The following is a 13,994-nucleotide window of genomic DNA, read 5'->3' as shown; positions in this document are numbered from 1 at the left end:
ATTTATAAAACATGTAAATGTTTGGATCACTTCCATCTATTCTGGCGCTTGGCGAATTGGTTTGGCACATTCACTCCAACAAAGAAGAGAGGACAACCTCCTAACATTTTCACCACCAAACGCTTCACCAATCCACCGTCGTCGCAGGACCCAGAAAATAGAGACTCGTCCGCGTTTTGGAGTTCGAATAAGCTGGAGGAGTATGAACATGTTAACGATTCATATGAACACGTTAAATGCCGCCTTCATATATTTAATTTACATTATACATAAAAAATAAACTTGTTTGTTCATACAGCCGCAATTCCACACGAAAAGAAAACAAAGGGTTCGAGGAACGCTAATCTGTACCACCATTATTATAACATCTAGTAAACAACCAAGAGGTGGAAAACTATACCCTATAAATGTCATCATCATTTCACATGAGAGAAGAATCAAGCATTGACAGCCTTCTCCGCAGGAGATGCCTCTGTACTGCCAGTTTTTTTGGTTTGCTTGGCTTGATAGTCTTTAACAGCTGCCTTAATGGCATCCTCGGCGAGCATGCTGCAGTGAAGCTTCACTGGAGGAAGCGAAAGATGTTTTGCAATCTCTCTGCAACGACATTCAGAAGAACCAATTGAAACAATGAGCAAAAATGTGTGAAGAGAATGACAGATACTATCAAAGCTTCCAGCAGAACAAGTTCTGAGCAACAGCAAACCAGACCTCAAACAGATAACATAAATCACTATGGCAAAGGCCGGTAAGAGGACGATTAGTTGGCAAAAGGGGCACCAAACAAGGCTATTCGACTAAGCAGGACAAAGGAAACACGGTAAAAATCCCACCTTTTGTGCATAGTATCGAATCAAAGTTCACAATAAACACTGACGAACCAAATTAGCATACAATTGCCATTGGCAAGTATTATACATGTAAATATAAGTACTGAAAGAGTAAAACCAGCATGATGCAAACCAAAAATACGCACTCAACTAGATATCCAAGACCATAATGTTGACGACAATATCAGCGAAATATGAACAAAAGAAATTCGATAAGAATATAGGAGGAAAAGCAGAACTCACGTGTTCTTAATCGTCAAGACTTCCTCCATTTGTTTCCCCTTCACCCATTCCGTAGCTGAAAGAAGATACAAACCCAGCATTAGACAAATTAAATCGAAGCTATCTGTCCAGAAAGAGTCATATTAACCAAATTGCGACAAAAAACTATGCAAGTTAAGCATCATATGCCATGATACAGTAACAATTATTCATCTTAAACCTATAAAAATGTTACAATTCCAAATTTATTGGCTTCAAAGAAAGCGGCAACACAACGGATTTGTTTCAACGGGCGAAAATCTCCCATTACCCCAAAGTGTGCATGCAATTGATTGATTACTGATACAGGTACTAGGATGAAATGCAACCATGCAGGAGATAATCAAATTAATCATACATCAACAAAATGTCTTATACGAATTGCAATGAAATACGAAAACTCGGGAAAATGTATGAATTCAATCTAAACACCTGGAAATTTTAATTGGCAACCCAACAGAACAAGTTATAAGCTCAAAATTTACACATGCTTATGCGTACCTCAAACTAAACCAACAAAGCACCAAATAATTCAGTCAATAGACACTACAGTCCTTAGGATGCTTCAAATTCCGATTGCTATTAAAAGGATTCATTCTTTGTCCGCCCCAAAATTTTCTAGGCAACCAAACAGTCAATAACATAAACAAATATCTGAATATATACACATATATACGTGACTAACCGACAGAAGAAGAAGCAATGGCCGATCCACACCCAAAGGTCTTGAAGCAAGCATCAACAATCTTTCCCGTGCCGTCATCGACCTTAATCTGGAGCTTCATCACGTCGCCACAGGCTGGAGCGCCAACGAGCCCCGTGCCGATCGTCGGATCATTCTTGTCGAACGTTCCGACGTTGCGGGGGTTGTCGTAGTGGTCCACCACCCTCTCGTGGTACATACGTGGCAGGCTCAGGACCGCCGGTGACTGAGCCTCCGGCGACCCCAGACGGCCGCCTTGGAGAACCCTCTTCGCCGCAAGTCTCAACATTTTTGCTTCGCGGTTGCAAAATTTTCAGGGTGAAATATCCGGTTTTTGTGAACGAAGACGGAGAGAAATTGGTTAACCACAAAAGACTACGATATTTGTAGATTCCGATTTTGGAAGGCGGTTTGGTTGTGGGCACGTGGACGGCGGAGATTGTTTTAAAATGTGATATGACAGATGTTTAAGAAAGCAAGTTTCCCAGATTTCTGGATGAGCTGGTGGATAAGTGATATAGGATTTTTACCGGATTCTCTCTGTAAAGATTTCGAAATTTTTTAATTATATTTGTTTTTCGTACATTGTGCGGTCAGTTTTTGTTAAATATTGTTTATGTTCAACTTTAAATAAAAAAATTACATAATATACGATGAATAAATATGATTAGAGTATTTCTCATCCTTACAAAGAGGAGATCCTCCTGGCAAGTGGACGGTGGAGGTTTCGCTCGGGTTGTCATAAGCCCATTTGGGCCTGTTTGGACCTTGATCCAATTATAAACGAGCCTGGGCTTTTTATATTACCATTGGAAAATAAGTGGATTACCCAAAAGTGATCCTTGGGTACCCAAAGTTTTGAAGAGAGAATGACAGATACACCCCTTAGTACAATGACCCGAGAACCCAATTAAACGTTTCAGAATTAAAAAAAAATACTAAACCAAAAGAATACTCCTAAATTTGAAAGACGAAGAAAGAGAAATTCTAGATTATTAAAAAATTGTATAAAACTATATATTTTTAATATTTTAAAGTGTTAAACAAGTATACAAGATAATTAAGGTTGAGAGTTATATTATCACATGCATCCTATCGAATTAAAAAGTGTGAATATATGGGGTTATCTATATCCAAAAGAAATTTTGACACCTCTAACCCATGCATTAAAGTCGGTCCACCGTAGCTTAGACCAGTTCGTTTAATAAATAAGACGAGTCGGCCATCTCACGTTATCAACCTCAAGCTTAGCTTCCAATAACCAATAATTGTATTTTTTTTTTAATTTTTTAAAACCGAAATTTTATTTTTATGAACCTATGTTATTGGTATTATCATATACGAGTGAGAACTGAGAAGGATCCAGCTAGCTGGACAGATGGGTTCCTCAACGAACCTAACTTCCCCTCCATCTTGTTCTTAATGTTCATAGTACTGGTTTCACACACTGAACTCACTCCAAAAAAAAAAAAAAAACGATTGCAGCTACATACATGTGTGTGTGTGTGTGTGTGTTGTAAGCTCGGGGACCTCCATTCCACCAACTCACTCCAAAACACTTAAACAAAAGACCCACCAACCACATGCATGCCTAGTTGGTGTGTGTGTGTGTGTGTGTGTATGTCTATATATGTGCAAGTCCATTGGCTTGTTTATTATCTAACCCATGATGTTTTTTATGAGCAAACTGAGTTGATCAATAAATCCTGCTTTTGCGCACCCAAGAAATTTGCACATCGTATTAGACTTGGCTTGGTTGGTTCTAGTTAATGAATTATTCATTCGTATCTGTAAACTATTGACTTATATTTAAAGTGAGTTTTATAAATAATATATTATTTGAGAAATGATTTGCGTAAACCCAACTTCTTCTTCTTTGCGCACTTATTTTGTGTCTTTTAATTTTCCTTTAATTTAGCCCATTAAAAAGACAGAATAATGCATGAACATCTAGAAGGTTAAGCTCGTAAACTAGTTAAGCTAGGGTTCTAGTTAATTTTGGAATTTTAGTTATTTTAGCTTTACCTTACAGTATCATTGAATAACAACTTAGAGCTCGTTTAGAAATCTTTTTAAAATCACTAAAAGTATTTTTAGAGAAAATGTTTTTAGGTTCTAAAAGCATTTAAAGTGCTTCATGCAAGAAGCATTAGTTCTTTCTACAAGGATTCAATTTCATTTTTACTAAGGATTGGTCGTAAAAACACTTTCACTATTTTCAATCATTTTAAAAGTAATTTCCAACGAGCCCCGTATTGGTAATACTTTGCATCACGTAAATAAACAAAATGTTCATAAATAAAACATATTGTTTACATTTCTGTCAACAAAATCAGTTTTAATTCGTAGGGAAAATGTATAAATTCTGTGTTCCTAATCCAGAAAAAAAAAAACTTCGGAATAGTGGAGTGGTCATATACATGTCTTATGTTTGGATAAGCTGTTCCCAACTCGACACGATATCATATATATCATAGTTCATCCATGTTAAGGTCGAATAGAAAATACTGTACTTTATAACAGATAGTTAATCCAAAAGTTATATTTTAAATTATCGTTTCCCCTTAAGATCGATATCCATTTGCTACTAATACTTTCTGGGTTGAGAAAACCAACCCAACCCACACTGTTCTTTCTCTATCACTCTCACCGTAATAGTATCATACATTTAGAATCCCTACTTATGTCATGGGGGGCCAATATTAGGGCATTACCTAATATGTTGAAAATGAAGCATCGATGTTCTTTTTTCTTTTACATTTTTTCTATTTTTTTTAAAACTTTGGTGGAGAGCTTCCAATTATACTGGTTAAGCATAAACAATCAACGTTCATAATTTGTACTTACGCCATGAAAAGTGTTTTGCCCAAGAAAATGTCACTTTCACAGTGAGACCATTTATTTTTCTTCGTGTATAATATACATCAAAAGCAAATGGCCATTAAAAAAAATGAGAAAACTCCAACAACAAATTTGATAGATTTCACTTCCAAGTTTGTAATTCTTGAGAACTATATCATCTAGAACCTCCTTCAAGTTGAATCCTTAAACCTTGTTGAATTAGTCATCCTAAAGAGCAAGGTCGATTTGTATTATCTTAACTCACCAGCCAGTACTAAGACGGAAGGTTTCACTTCTTTTAGAGAGATTGTTCACGAAATGATCAATTGAGATGATACGACTTATAATTCGTGCTCCCATTCTAAACTTTTTTTTTTCCTTTTCAGGACATTGTTTTCTACAACTTGAACAATTCTAAGAGCACTAAAATGACTATCATTTAATCAAACTATAATATAATTTTCGATTTAGATGATATTATGTAAAAATAATTAAAACATAGATGTTTAAAATACAATACAAAGTAAGCTCTACTTACAAAACTGTCCCTCCACTAAATTATATGTCTTGAAATATGAATATTTGATCACACAAAAGACATACATAAGCTGACAAATACCCATAAACTTAAAACGCATTGGCAAGCAGGAAAACACAGACATCTTTATCGTTGAAAGCAAAGGCTATCTTTTCAATGCTTAAATCTATAATAAACTTAGGATTTATGGTAGTTAATTTAAAGATTCATGTAACAAATTGAGACACTCGCTCAACCTTCTATGGATCATCTCATATGTAACAAATTGAAACACTCGCTCAACCTTTCTTTTTTGATCGAAATCATGACCACATTACATGAAAATTCTGGCTCCGCCACTGCATAAAGTATTTTCTAAATGAATATACTAGAGAGATTTTCTATAAATAATATGTTTTAAACTACATGATTGTAACTGTTGACGGTTGAATTTATTTTTTAATAATTTAACGAAAGAAATCAACTATCAACCGTCACATTTATGATTTACAAAACATAGTTCGAAAAGATAGTCTTTCTAGCATCACTTTTTTTTTAAGAGGAAAACTATTGAGGTGGAGTAGGTCAATTTTATTCGGCAAAAAACAAACTTTTGTCAAAGAGGTAAGAAAATACCATTTTATCAGTCTCTTTGTTGTATATCGGTGTTCTTTGGTGAAGAAATTCTGGTTTGTTAGCAAAGAATTGTAAAAATGTTTATCGGTACATGTTTCTCTTTTTACAGGGATGGAGAGTGGACTACTTTGCAAAAAGGGTGAACTTCCTATAACTCAGAATCTAAATCGAGATATCTTGATGATTTGGGTAGTCAATTTTATCATATATTCTGCTCCTCCAAGTTTTAAATTCAACATCTTAGTTTCATGTCTTCCTAGACGCATAAGGTATCGTATCCCATCGAATGTGAATAATTTTAGGTAGGCTTTTTAGCCAAAATGGTCTTTGATATTTGCATAACTCCTCACTTTGGTCCCTGAGATTTCAAATCAATAGAAGTGGTCCCTGAGATTGTTCACCATCCATCATTTTGGTCATTCCGTTAAAAACTCCGTTAAGTGTCCCGGAGATTTTGGCTAGAAGTTTGGGCAATTTTCAAAACTTCGTAACTCAATCGTTTCTTAACCAAATTCGACCCATAATATATCAAAATGAAGATAGGAAAGTGTAGAATAAGATTATACCATTTGGAAGCCCAATGGTTGTTCTAGTTGCTCGGGAACAATTAGGAGATTCTCTAGAAGAAATACGGGCTTCTGGCGGCAACATGCTATGGGGTGGTGGTGGAGATGGTTGGAAAATAGTCTCAAAGTTGATTGGTCCGAGGAAAAACTGGAAAACTCGCCGAAAACTGAGTAAACTTTAAATGTTCATAACTTCTTCAATACTCAACGAAATTAAGTGATTCAAAAATGAAAATCATACTTCTTGACGAGACGAAGAGAATGGTACATTTTTCAGCGGCTAATTCTCTGTAATTTGGCCGGAAAACGGCTTGAAAGTGACTAACTCGAGACCAAGAAAGCCACTTTCGAGCCGTTTTCCTGCCAAAACAAGAAGAGTTAGCCGCTTAAAAAGATACTATTCCCTTCGTCTCGTCGAGAAGTATGATTTTTGTTTTTGAATCACTTGATTACGTTGAGTATTGAAGAAGTTATGAACGTTTAAAGTTTGTCCAGTTTCCAGCGAGTTGTCCAGTTTTCCCTCGGACCAGTCAACTTTGAGGCTATTTTCCGACCATCTTCTGCAACTATTGGGCTTCCAAATAGGTATAATCTTATTCTACACTTTCCTATCTTCATTTTGATATATTATGGGTCGAATTTGGTTAAGAAACGATTGAGTTACGAAGCTTTGAAAATTGCCCAAACTTCCAGCCAAGAGCTCCGGGACACTTAACGGAGTTTTTAATGGAATGACCAAAATAATGGATGGTGGACAATCTCAGGGACCACTTCTATTGATTTGAAATCTCAGGACCAAAGTGAGGAGTTATGCAAATCTCAGGGACCATTTTGGCTAAAAAGCCTTTTAGGTAAATATTTAGCAAATCCAACTCCATTCATGATCATTGATCACCAAAGCCATTTAAACAATATATGACTCGTTAGGAAGTGCTTTTAAAATGACTGAAAACACTTTTAGTTAAAATGTTTTTTTTATTCAATTCTTAGTAAAATTTAAGTGAATTCTAGAAAATAACTTGAAGTACTTCTTGCAAGAAGCAAATATATGATGCTTTTTCCAAAATGCACTTAAAATGCTTCTGAAACCCAAAATTAATTTTTAAAACACTTACAAACGAGCTCATATATATCTATATACATATATATTATTCCAATATATATTCATACCAAAATCCTGGCAAATGGGTTAAGAAACTTATCATGTCCATATAATTCAAACATATTATTCTCGGTGTTCCTTCCATTCGATCTTAAAAGCTTCCTTTATTCTTTAGGATCATTGATTACAAAAACTAAAATTAATCAAATAGTGGAAGTATATATCCAAATTCAGCCAATTACTTATTATAAAGTAGGATATATATGCATGCATGGCCACCGATCTTCACATGAAAATTTGTAGCTACTTTTTTCCGGAGAAATAGACCGATTCAACCTATAGGAATTAATTCCGATAAAAAACCTAGATTGATTAATGTTTCATTAACTCTTTAATATATACCAATTCAATCTTGATCTACATCATCATTCAATAGTTATTTTTTTTTCTTTTACATCATCCATTGAAGAATAGTTATACAAAAATCACAGAAAATATGAGTACATCCCTTGAAATTCAATTTTCTTTAACTAAAATCCATCATTGTGAATTTCTCTAACAAAAACCCAATGACTAGGCTCCAACTAAAGCAATATCCATAATTAAGTTTGACTTGGCAAAATTTGTATTTTTGGATGTCTAATTACCCCTAATACCACTTACTTTGGGTCTCTCACTTATTATCTACATTTAGTTTACATTATTTCATTCAATTAAATGTCTTCAAATACCTTATTTCATTCAATTATATTTATAATTCAAAGATGGGAAGAATAAATAAGTGTAAACTCGTCATTTACCACCTTCGAAACTTATAAAAACTTGTCATTTGAAAGTAAAGAGAAGTATTACTACATTATTATATAGTGACGTCCATCTTTATGTTGATCATTAACATTGAATATTATTGGCTCAACTTTTATCTCACTTCTTCTTACCCATCGTATTAGACTTGGCTTGGTTCGTTCTAGTTAATGAATTATTCATTCGTATCTGTAAGCTATTGACTTATATTTAAAGTGAGTTTTGTAAATAATATATTATTTGAGAAGTGATTTGCGTAAATCCAACTTTTTCTCCTTTGTGCATTTATTTTGTGTCTTTTAATTTTCCTTTAATTTAGTCCATTAAAAAGACAAAATAATGCATGAACATCTAGAAGGTTAAGCCCGTAAACTGGTTAAGCTAAGGTTCTAGTTAATTTTGGAATTTTGATTATTTTAGCTTTACTTTACAATATCGTTGAATAACAACTTAGAGCTCGTTTAGAAATATTTTTAAAATAACTGAAAACACTTTTAAAGAAAATATTTTTAAGTTTTAAAAGTATTTGAAGTGGTTCCTGCAAGAAACACTAGTTCTTTCTACAAGGATTCAATTGCATTTTTTATAAGAATTGGTTGTAAAAGCACTTTCACTATTTTCAACCATTTTAAAAGTAATTTCCAACGAGCCCCATATTGGTAATACTTTGCATCACGTAAATAAATAGAATGTTCATAAAAAAACATATTGTTTACATTTCTGTCAACAAAATCAGTTTTAATTCGTAGGGAAAATGTCTAAATTGTGTGTTCCTAATCTAGAAAAAAAACTTCGAAATAGTGGAGTGGTCATATGCACGTCTTATGTTTAAATAAACTGTTCCCAACTCGACACGATATCATATATATCATAGTTCATCCATGTTAAAGTCGAACAGAAAATACTGCACTTTATGACCAACCCAACCCGTACTGTTCTTTCTCTATCACCCTCACCGTAATATTATATATCATACATTTAGAATCCCTACTTATGTCATGGGGGGCCAATATTAGGGCATGACCTAATATTTTGAAAATGAAGCATCTATGTTCTTTTTTCTTTTACATTTTTTCTATTTTTTTAAAACTTTGGTGGAGAGCTTCCAATTATATTGGTTAAAGCATAAACAATTCAACGTTCATAATTTGTACGTACATCATGAAAAGTGTTTTGCCCAAGAAAATGTCACTTTCACAGTGAGACCATTTATTTTTCTTCGTGTATAATATACATCAAAGCAAATGGCCATTAAAAAAAAAATGAGAAAACTCCAACAAATTTGATAGATTTCACTTCCAAGTTTGTAATTCTTGAGTACTATATCATCTAGAACCTCCTTCAAGTTGAATCCTTAAACCTTGTTGAATTAGTCATCCTAAAGAGCAAGATCGATTTGTATTATCTTAACTCACCAGCCAGTACTAAGACTGTAGGTTCCAATTTTTTTTAGAGAGATTGTTTCATGAAATGATCAATTGAGTGATGATATGAGTTATAATTCGTTCTCTCATTCTAAACTTTTTTTTTCCTTTTCAGGACATTGTTTTCTACAAGTTGAACAATTCTAAGAACACTAAAGTGACCCTCATTTAATCAAACTGTAATATAATTTTCGATTTAGGTGATATTATATAAAAATAATTAAAAGATAAGTGTTTAAACTGTTAAAATACAATACAAAGTGAGTTCTACTTACAAAACTGTTCCTCGACTAAATTATATGTCTCGAAATATGAATATTTGATCACACAAAAGACATACATAAGCTGACAAACGCCCATTAAAACTTAAAACTCATTGGCAAGCAGGAAAACACAGACATCTTTATCGTTGAAAGCAAAGGCTATCTTTTCAATGCTTAAATCTATAATAAACTTAGGATTTGTGGTAGTTTAAAGATTCGTGTAACAAATTGAAACACTCGGTCAACCTTTTATGCATCATCTCATATTTAACGACAGAAAATTACGTCTCGAAGAACCCAATTTTGAAAAGTATTTTGTACGATTGTGAGTATGTAACCTAAATTTCACCACGAAAATGCAAGGTATCCAATCGGCGCGCATGCATGTATGTATGAAATGCTAAGGAAATTCTCTCACAGTGAGATTTTTTATAGATTATTTGCTACTATATGTTTTTAGTACAATGTTTTATAATATTGACACATAAATTAACGTTAAACTGTGAGGTGATAGAAAATCCATAAAGAATCTCACTTTGAAAAAGTCTCTTTAGCATTTTCCCACTACAAATGCTCCAACTCATCCTGTTTATAATTTAATGTATCATGTCCGTTTCTTGGATGATGTAGTCTGAAGTTGTGTTTAGAGAATATAAGGAGGGTTGATCGGGTGGCCAATGGTTTTAGCTAAACAACAATTATGAAGATCTTAAAGGTCAATTAGTTCCTATTTACCATAAGGCTGAGTTATGATGGAAGTTGGCCATATCTAGCTAGTTTTTGGAATGACTATCTAATCCATTATGGTTTATAGCCCTTTTCTCTTGTAGTGCTAGTTATCATGTGGGAATTGAGGATTTTGGTCTTATTGTTTTTTAGGAATGGTTTGTTTCGGATTGGGTTTTAATTAAATTTTGACATGTCTTTGTTATTTACCTTACTTTCCTTGGTAGAAAATTGAACTATACCGAACTAGATTTGTGCACTTTTGAGTATAGATTAATTGAGTGAGTTTGTTATTTGTTACACATGGGATAGTGCTTAATTTTTAATTTTCTTCTCTTATATCTCCACAGGTTTCTGAGAAATTTTTGTCGAATAAGTTACTTGCACCCTCCAACCAACAGTAGCAACAACATGAGAGCCTTTCATGACCCAATTGGGCTTCATGTAGTCTTATTGTATATGATAGTGGGAGACTTAGGTTGTTTTGGGGCTTTTTTTCATCAGTTTTATTTTTTAAAACCACATATGTTCTCTTGCATGTATATGTTCAATTTATTAAACATGTTAGTAATGTTAAATTTACATTTATTATTACAATGTAATTCATATTATTCATCTTCCTAGTTCATTAAATAAAGTTTTAATTATAGATAAAAAAAAAAACTAAATGAGAAAAAGCAATATAGAAGGAAAAATTGAAATTCAATACATATGTGATGAAAGCATAGGTCATCACATATTCTAATAATAAGTGACGCCCAAAGCGTCACATATTTGTTCAATTATGGAGTTTGAGCTGCGAATATGTGAGGGAAAGAAGTGCTACATATAGATATAATAGGTGATGAATGTTAAAATTCGTCAAAGACTATAGGTGATGCCTTTTGTGACGTAGGAAATTCGTGACTATATGTGATGAATTCCAATGTATATGTGACGAAACTTGTTCGTCACAGAATCTATGTTTTCTTGTAGTGTAGTCTGTGGGTGTCATCCTTCTTGTCTTGGTATAGTAGTGGGTGCGTGCTTGTGTGTGATCTCTTTACAGGTGGAAAGTAAAGCATTCAAGCATGATCTCTAATAATTTCGTTAAGTGGCACAAAATGGTCATTGGTTGTCAATGACCCTAACAACCTATATATATATATATATATATATATATATGTATAATTGTATGTATATTGTATTTGACTCTATAGACAGCTAGGAAAAACTAAATTACAACCTCCTCTTCCTACTTATTCTTCTATTTTTTGTTATCATCCATGTTCTCATGTTCTCTCTTTTGTGTGCAATTCTATTGTACGCATCAAATGCTCGATGAAATGCTGCAGTTGACATGCCTTGACAGTTTCAACATTACTCTACAGTTTCCTGTAACCACTCTTGACAAGCTTCTACATATCACAGTATTTGTTGATGTATGTTGGCATAAGCATTCAACATATGTTGGCATGAATTGACATGTTTCTATCAAGTGCTCGACAAAATGGTCTAATAAGTTTTTTTTTTTTGGTTGAAATCGTGACAACATTAGATGAAAATTCTGGCTCTGCCACTGCATAAAGTATTTTCTAAATGAATATGCTAGAGAGAGTTTATGATAAATCATATGTTTTAAACTACATGATTGTAACTGTTGATGGTTGAATTTATTTTTTAATAATCTAACTAAAGAAATCAACTATTAACCGTCACATTTATGATTTACAAAATATAATCTGAAAAGATAGTCTTTCTAGCATCACTTTTTTTTTAAGAGGAAAACTATTGAGGTGGAGTAGGTCAATTTTATTCGGCAAAAAACAAACTTTTGTCAAAGAGGTAAGAAAACACCATTTTATCATAGTCTCTTTGTTGTATGTCGGTGCTCTTTGGTGAAGAAATTCTGGTTTGTTAGCAAAGAATTGTAAAAATGTTTATTTGTACATGTTTCTCATGTTTCTTTTTTCACAGGGATGGAGAGTGGACTACTTTGCAAAAAGGGTGAACTTCCTAAAACTCAGAATCTAAATCGAGATATCTTGATGATTTGGGTAGCCAATTTTATCATATAGTCTGCTCCTCCAAGTTTTAAATTCAACATCTTAGCTTCATGTCTTCCTACTTCTAGAAACATAAGGTATCGTATCCCATCGAATGTGAATAATTTTACGTAAATATTTACCAAATCCAACTCCATTCATGATCATTCATCCCCAAAGCCATTTAAATAATATAGTGCTCGTTAGGAAGTGTTTTTATAATGACTGAAAACACTTTTAGTTCAAATGCTTTTTTTAACCAATTATAAGTAAAAATTTAAGTGAATCCTAGAAAAGAATTTAAAGTACTTCTTGCAAGAAACACATATATGATGCTTCTTCCAAAAAGCACTTAAAATGCTTCTGAAACCCAAAATCAATTTTTAAAACACTTACAAACGAGCTCATATATATTATTCCAATATATATTCATATCAAAATCCCGGCAAATGGGTTAAGAAACTTACCATGTCCATATAGTTCAAACATATTATTTTCGGTGTTCCTTTCATTCGATCTTAAAAGCTTCCTTTATTCTTTAGGATCATTGATTACAAAAACTAAAATTAATCAAATAGTGGAAGTATATATCCAAATTCAACCAATTACTTATTATAAACGTAGGATATATATGCATGCATGGCCACCGATCTTCACATGAAAATTTGTAGCTACTTTTTTCCTCAACCTATAGGAATTAATTCCGACAAAAAACCTAGATTGATTAATGCTTCATTAACTTTTTAATATATACCAATTCAATCTTGATCTACGTCATCATTCAATATATTTTTTCTTTTTCTTTTACATCATCCATTCTAGAATAGTTATATAAAAATTAAGGTTCTTCATCAGCTTTCTAGCAAGAAAATAAAAATTGTGAAAGCTTTTAATTAAATTGTTTATTTTGATGTAGATTTTTTTTTATCATCGTTGCCAATATTGTAGAGTTTGCTTCTGAATCACCTTCGAAACTTATAAAAACCTGTAATTTGAAAGTAAAGAGAAGTATTAAATTATGAGTAATGCTAGGGAGACTAATTTTTGTAAACTAAATGACATAAAATTTAATGATTGGATTATTACTTAAACGTTGATAAACGTGCTCATTTTCTATTGGTGACACATTATTTAATTTGCAAATTTAGTCGACAAATTTAGTCTCCCTGACATTACTTTTTATTATATAGTGACAACTATCTTTTATGTAGATCATTAACATTGAATATTATTGGCTAAACTTTTAGGGTAAATTACATAAAACTACCTCAACTATTGAGCTAGTCATAGTTTCATA

The 13,994-nt window shown here is 32.9% G+C and overlaps 1 protein-coding gene across 1 annotated transcript; it reads right to left on the bottom strand.

Moving 5' to 3' along the window:
• Nucleotides 1-228: 228 nt before the first annotated feature.
• Nucleotides 229-2,145, bottom strand: LOC137712927 (iron-sulfur cluster assembly protein 1-like). The gene is made up of 3 exons (XM_068452131.1): nucleotides 1,777-2,145; nucleotides 1,074-1,128; nucleotides 229-597 (listed from the first exon to the last, which is right to left on the bottom strand). The coding sequence occupies exons 1-3, from the start codon at nucleotides 2,081-2,083 to the stop codon at nucleotides 438-440; spliced, it is 522 nt and encodes a 173-aa protein (XP_068308232.1). The 5' UTR covers nucleotides 2,084-2,145; the 3' UTR covers nucleotides 229-437.
• Nucleotides 2,146-13,994: the final 11,849 nt, after the last annotated feature.

Source organism: Pyrus communis, chromosome 13 (assembly GCF_963583255.1).
Source record: "Pyrus communis chromosome 13, drPyrComm1.1, whole genome shotgun sequence".
In the NCBI taxonomy this organism is placed as follows: domain Eukaryota; kingdom Viridiplantae; phylum Streptophyta; class Magnoliopsida; order Rosales; family Rosaceae; genus Pyrus; species Pyrus communis.
This window is presented reverse-complemented; position numbering and strand designations above follow the sequence as displayed.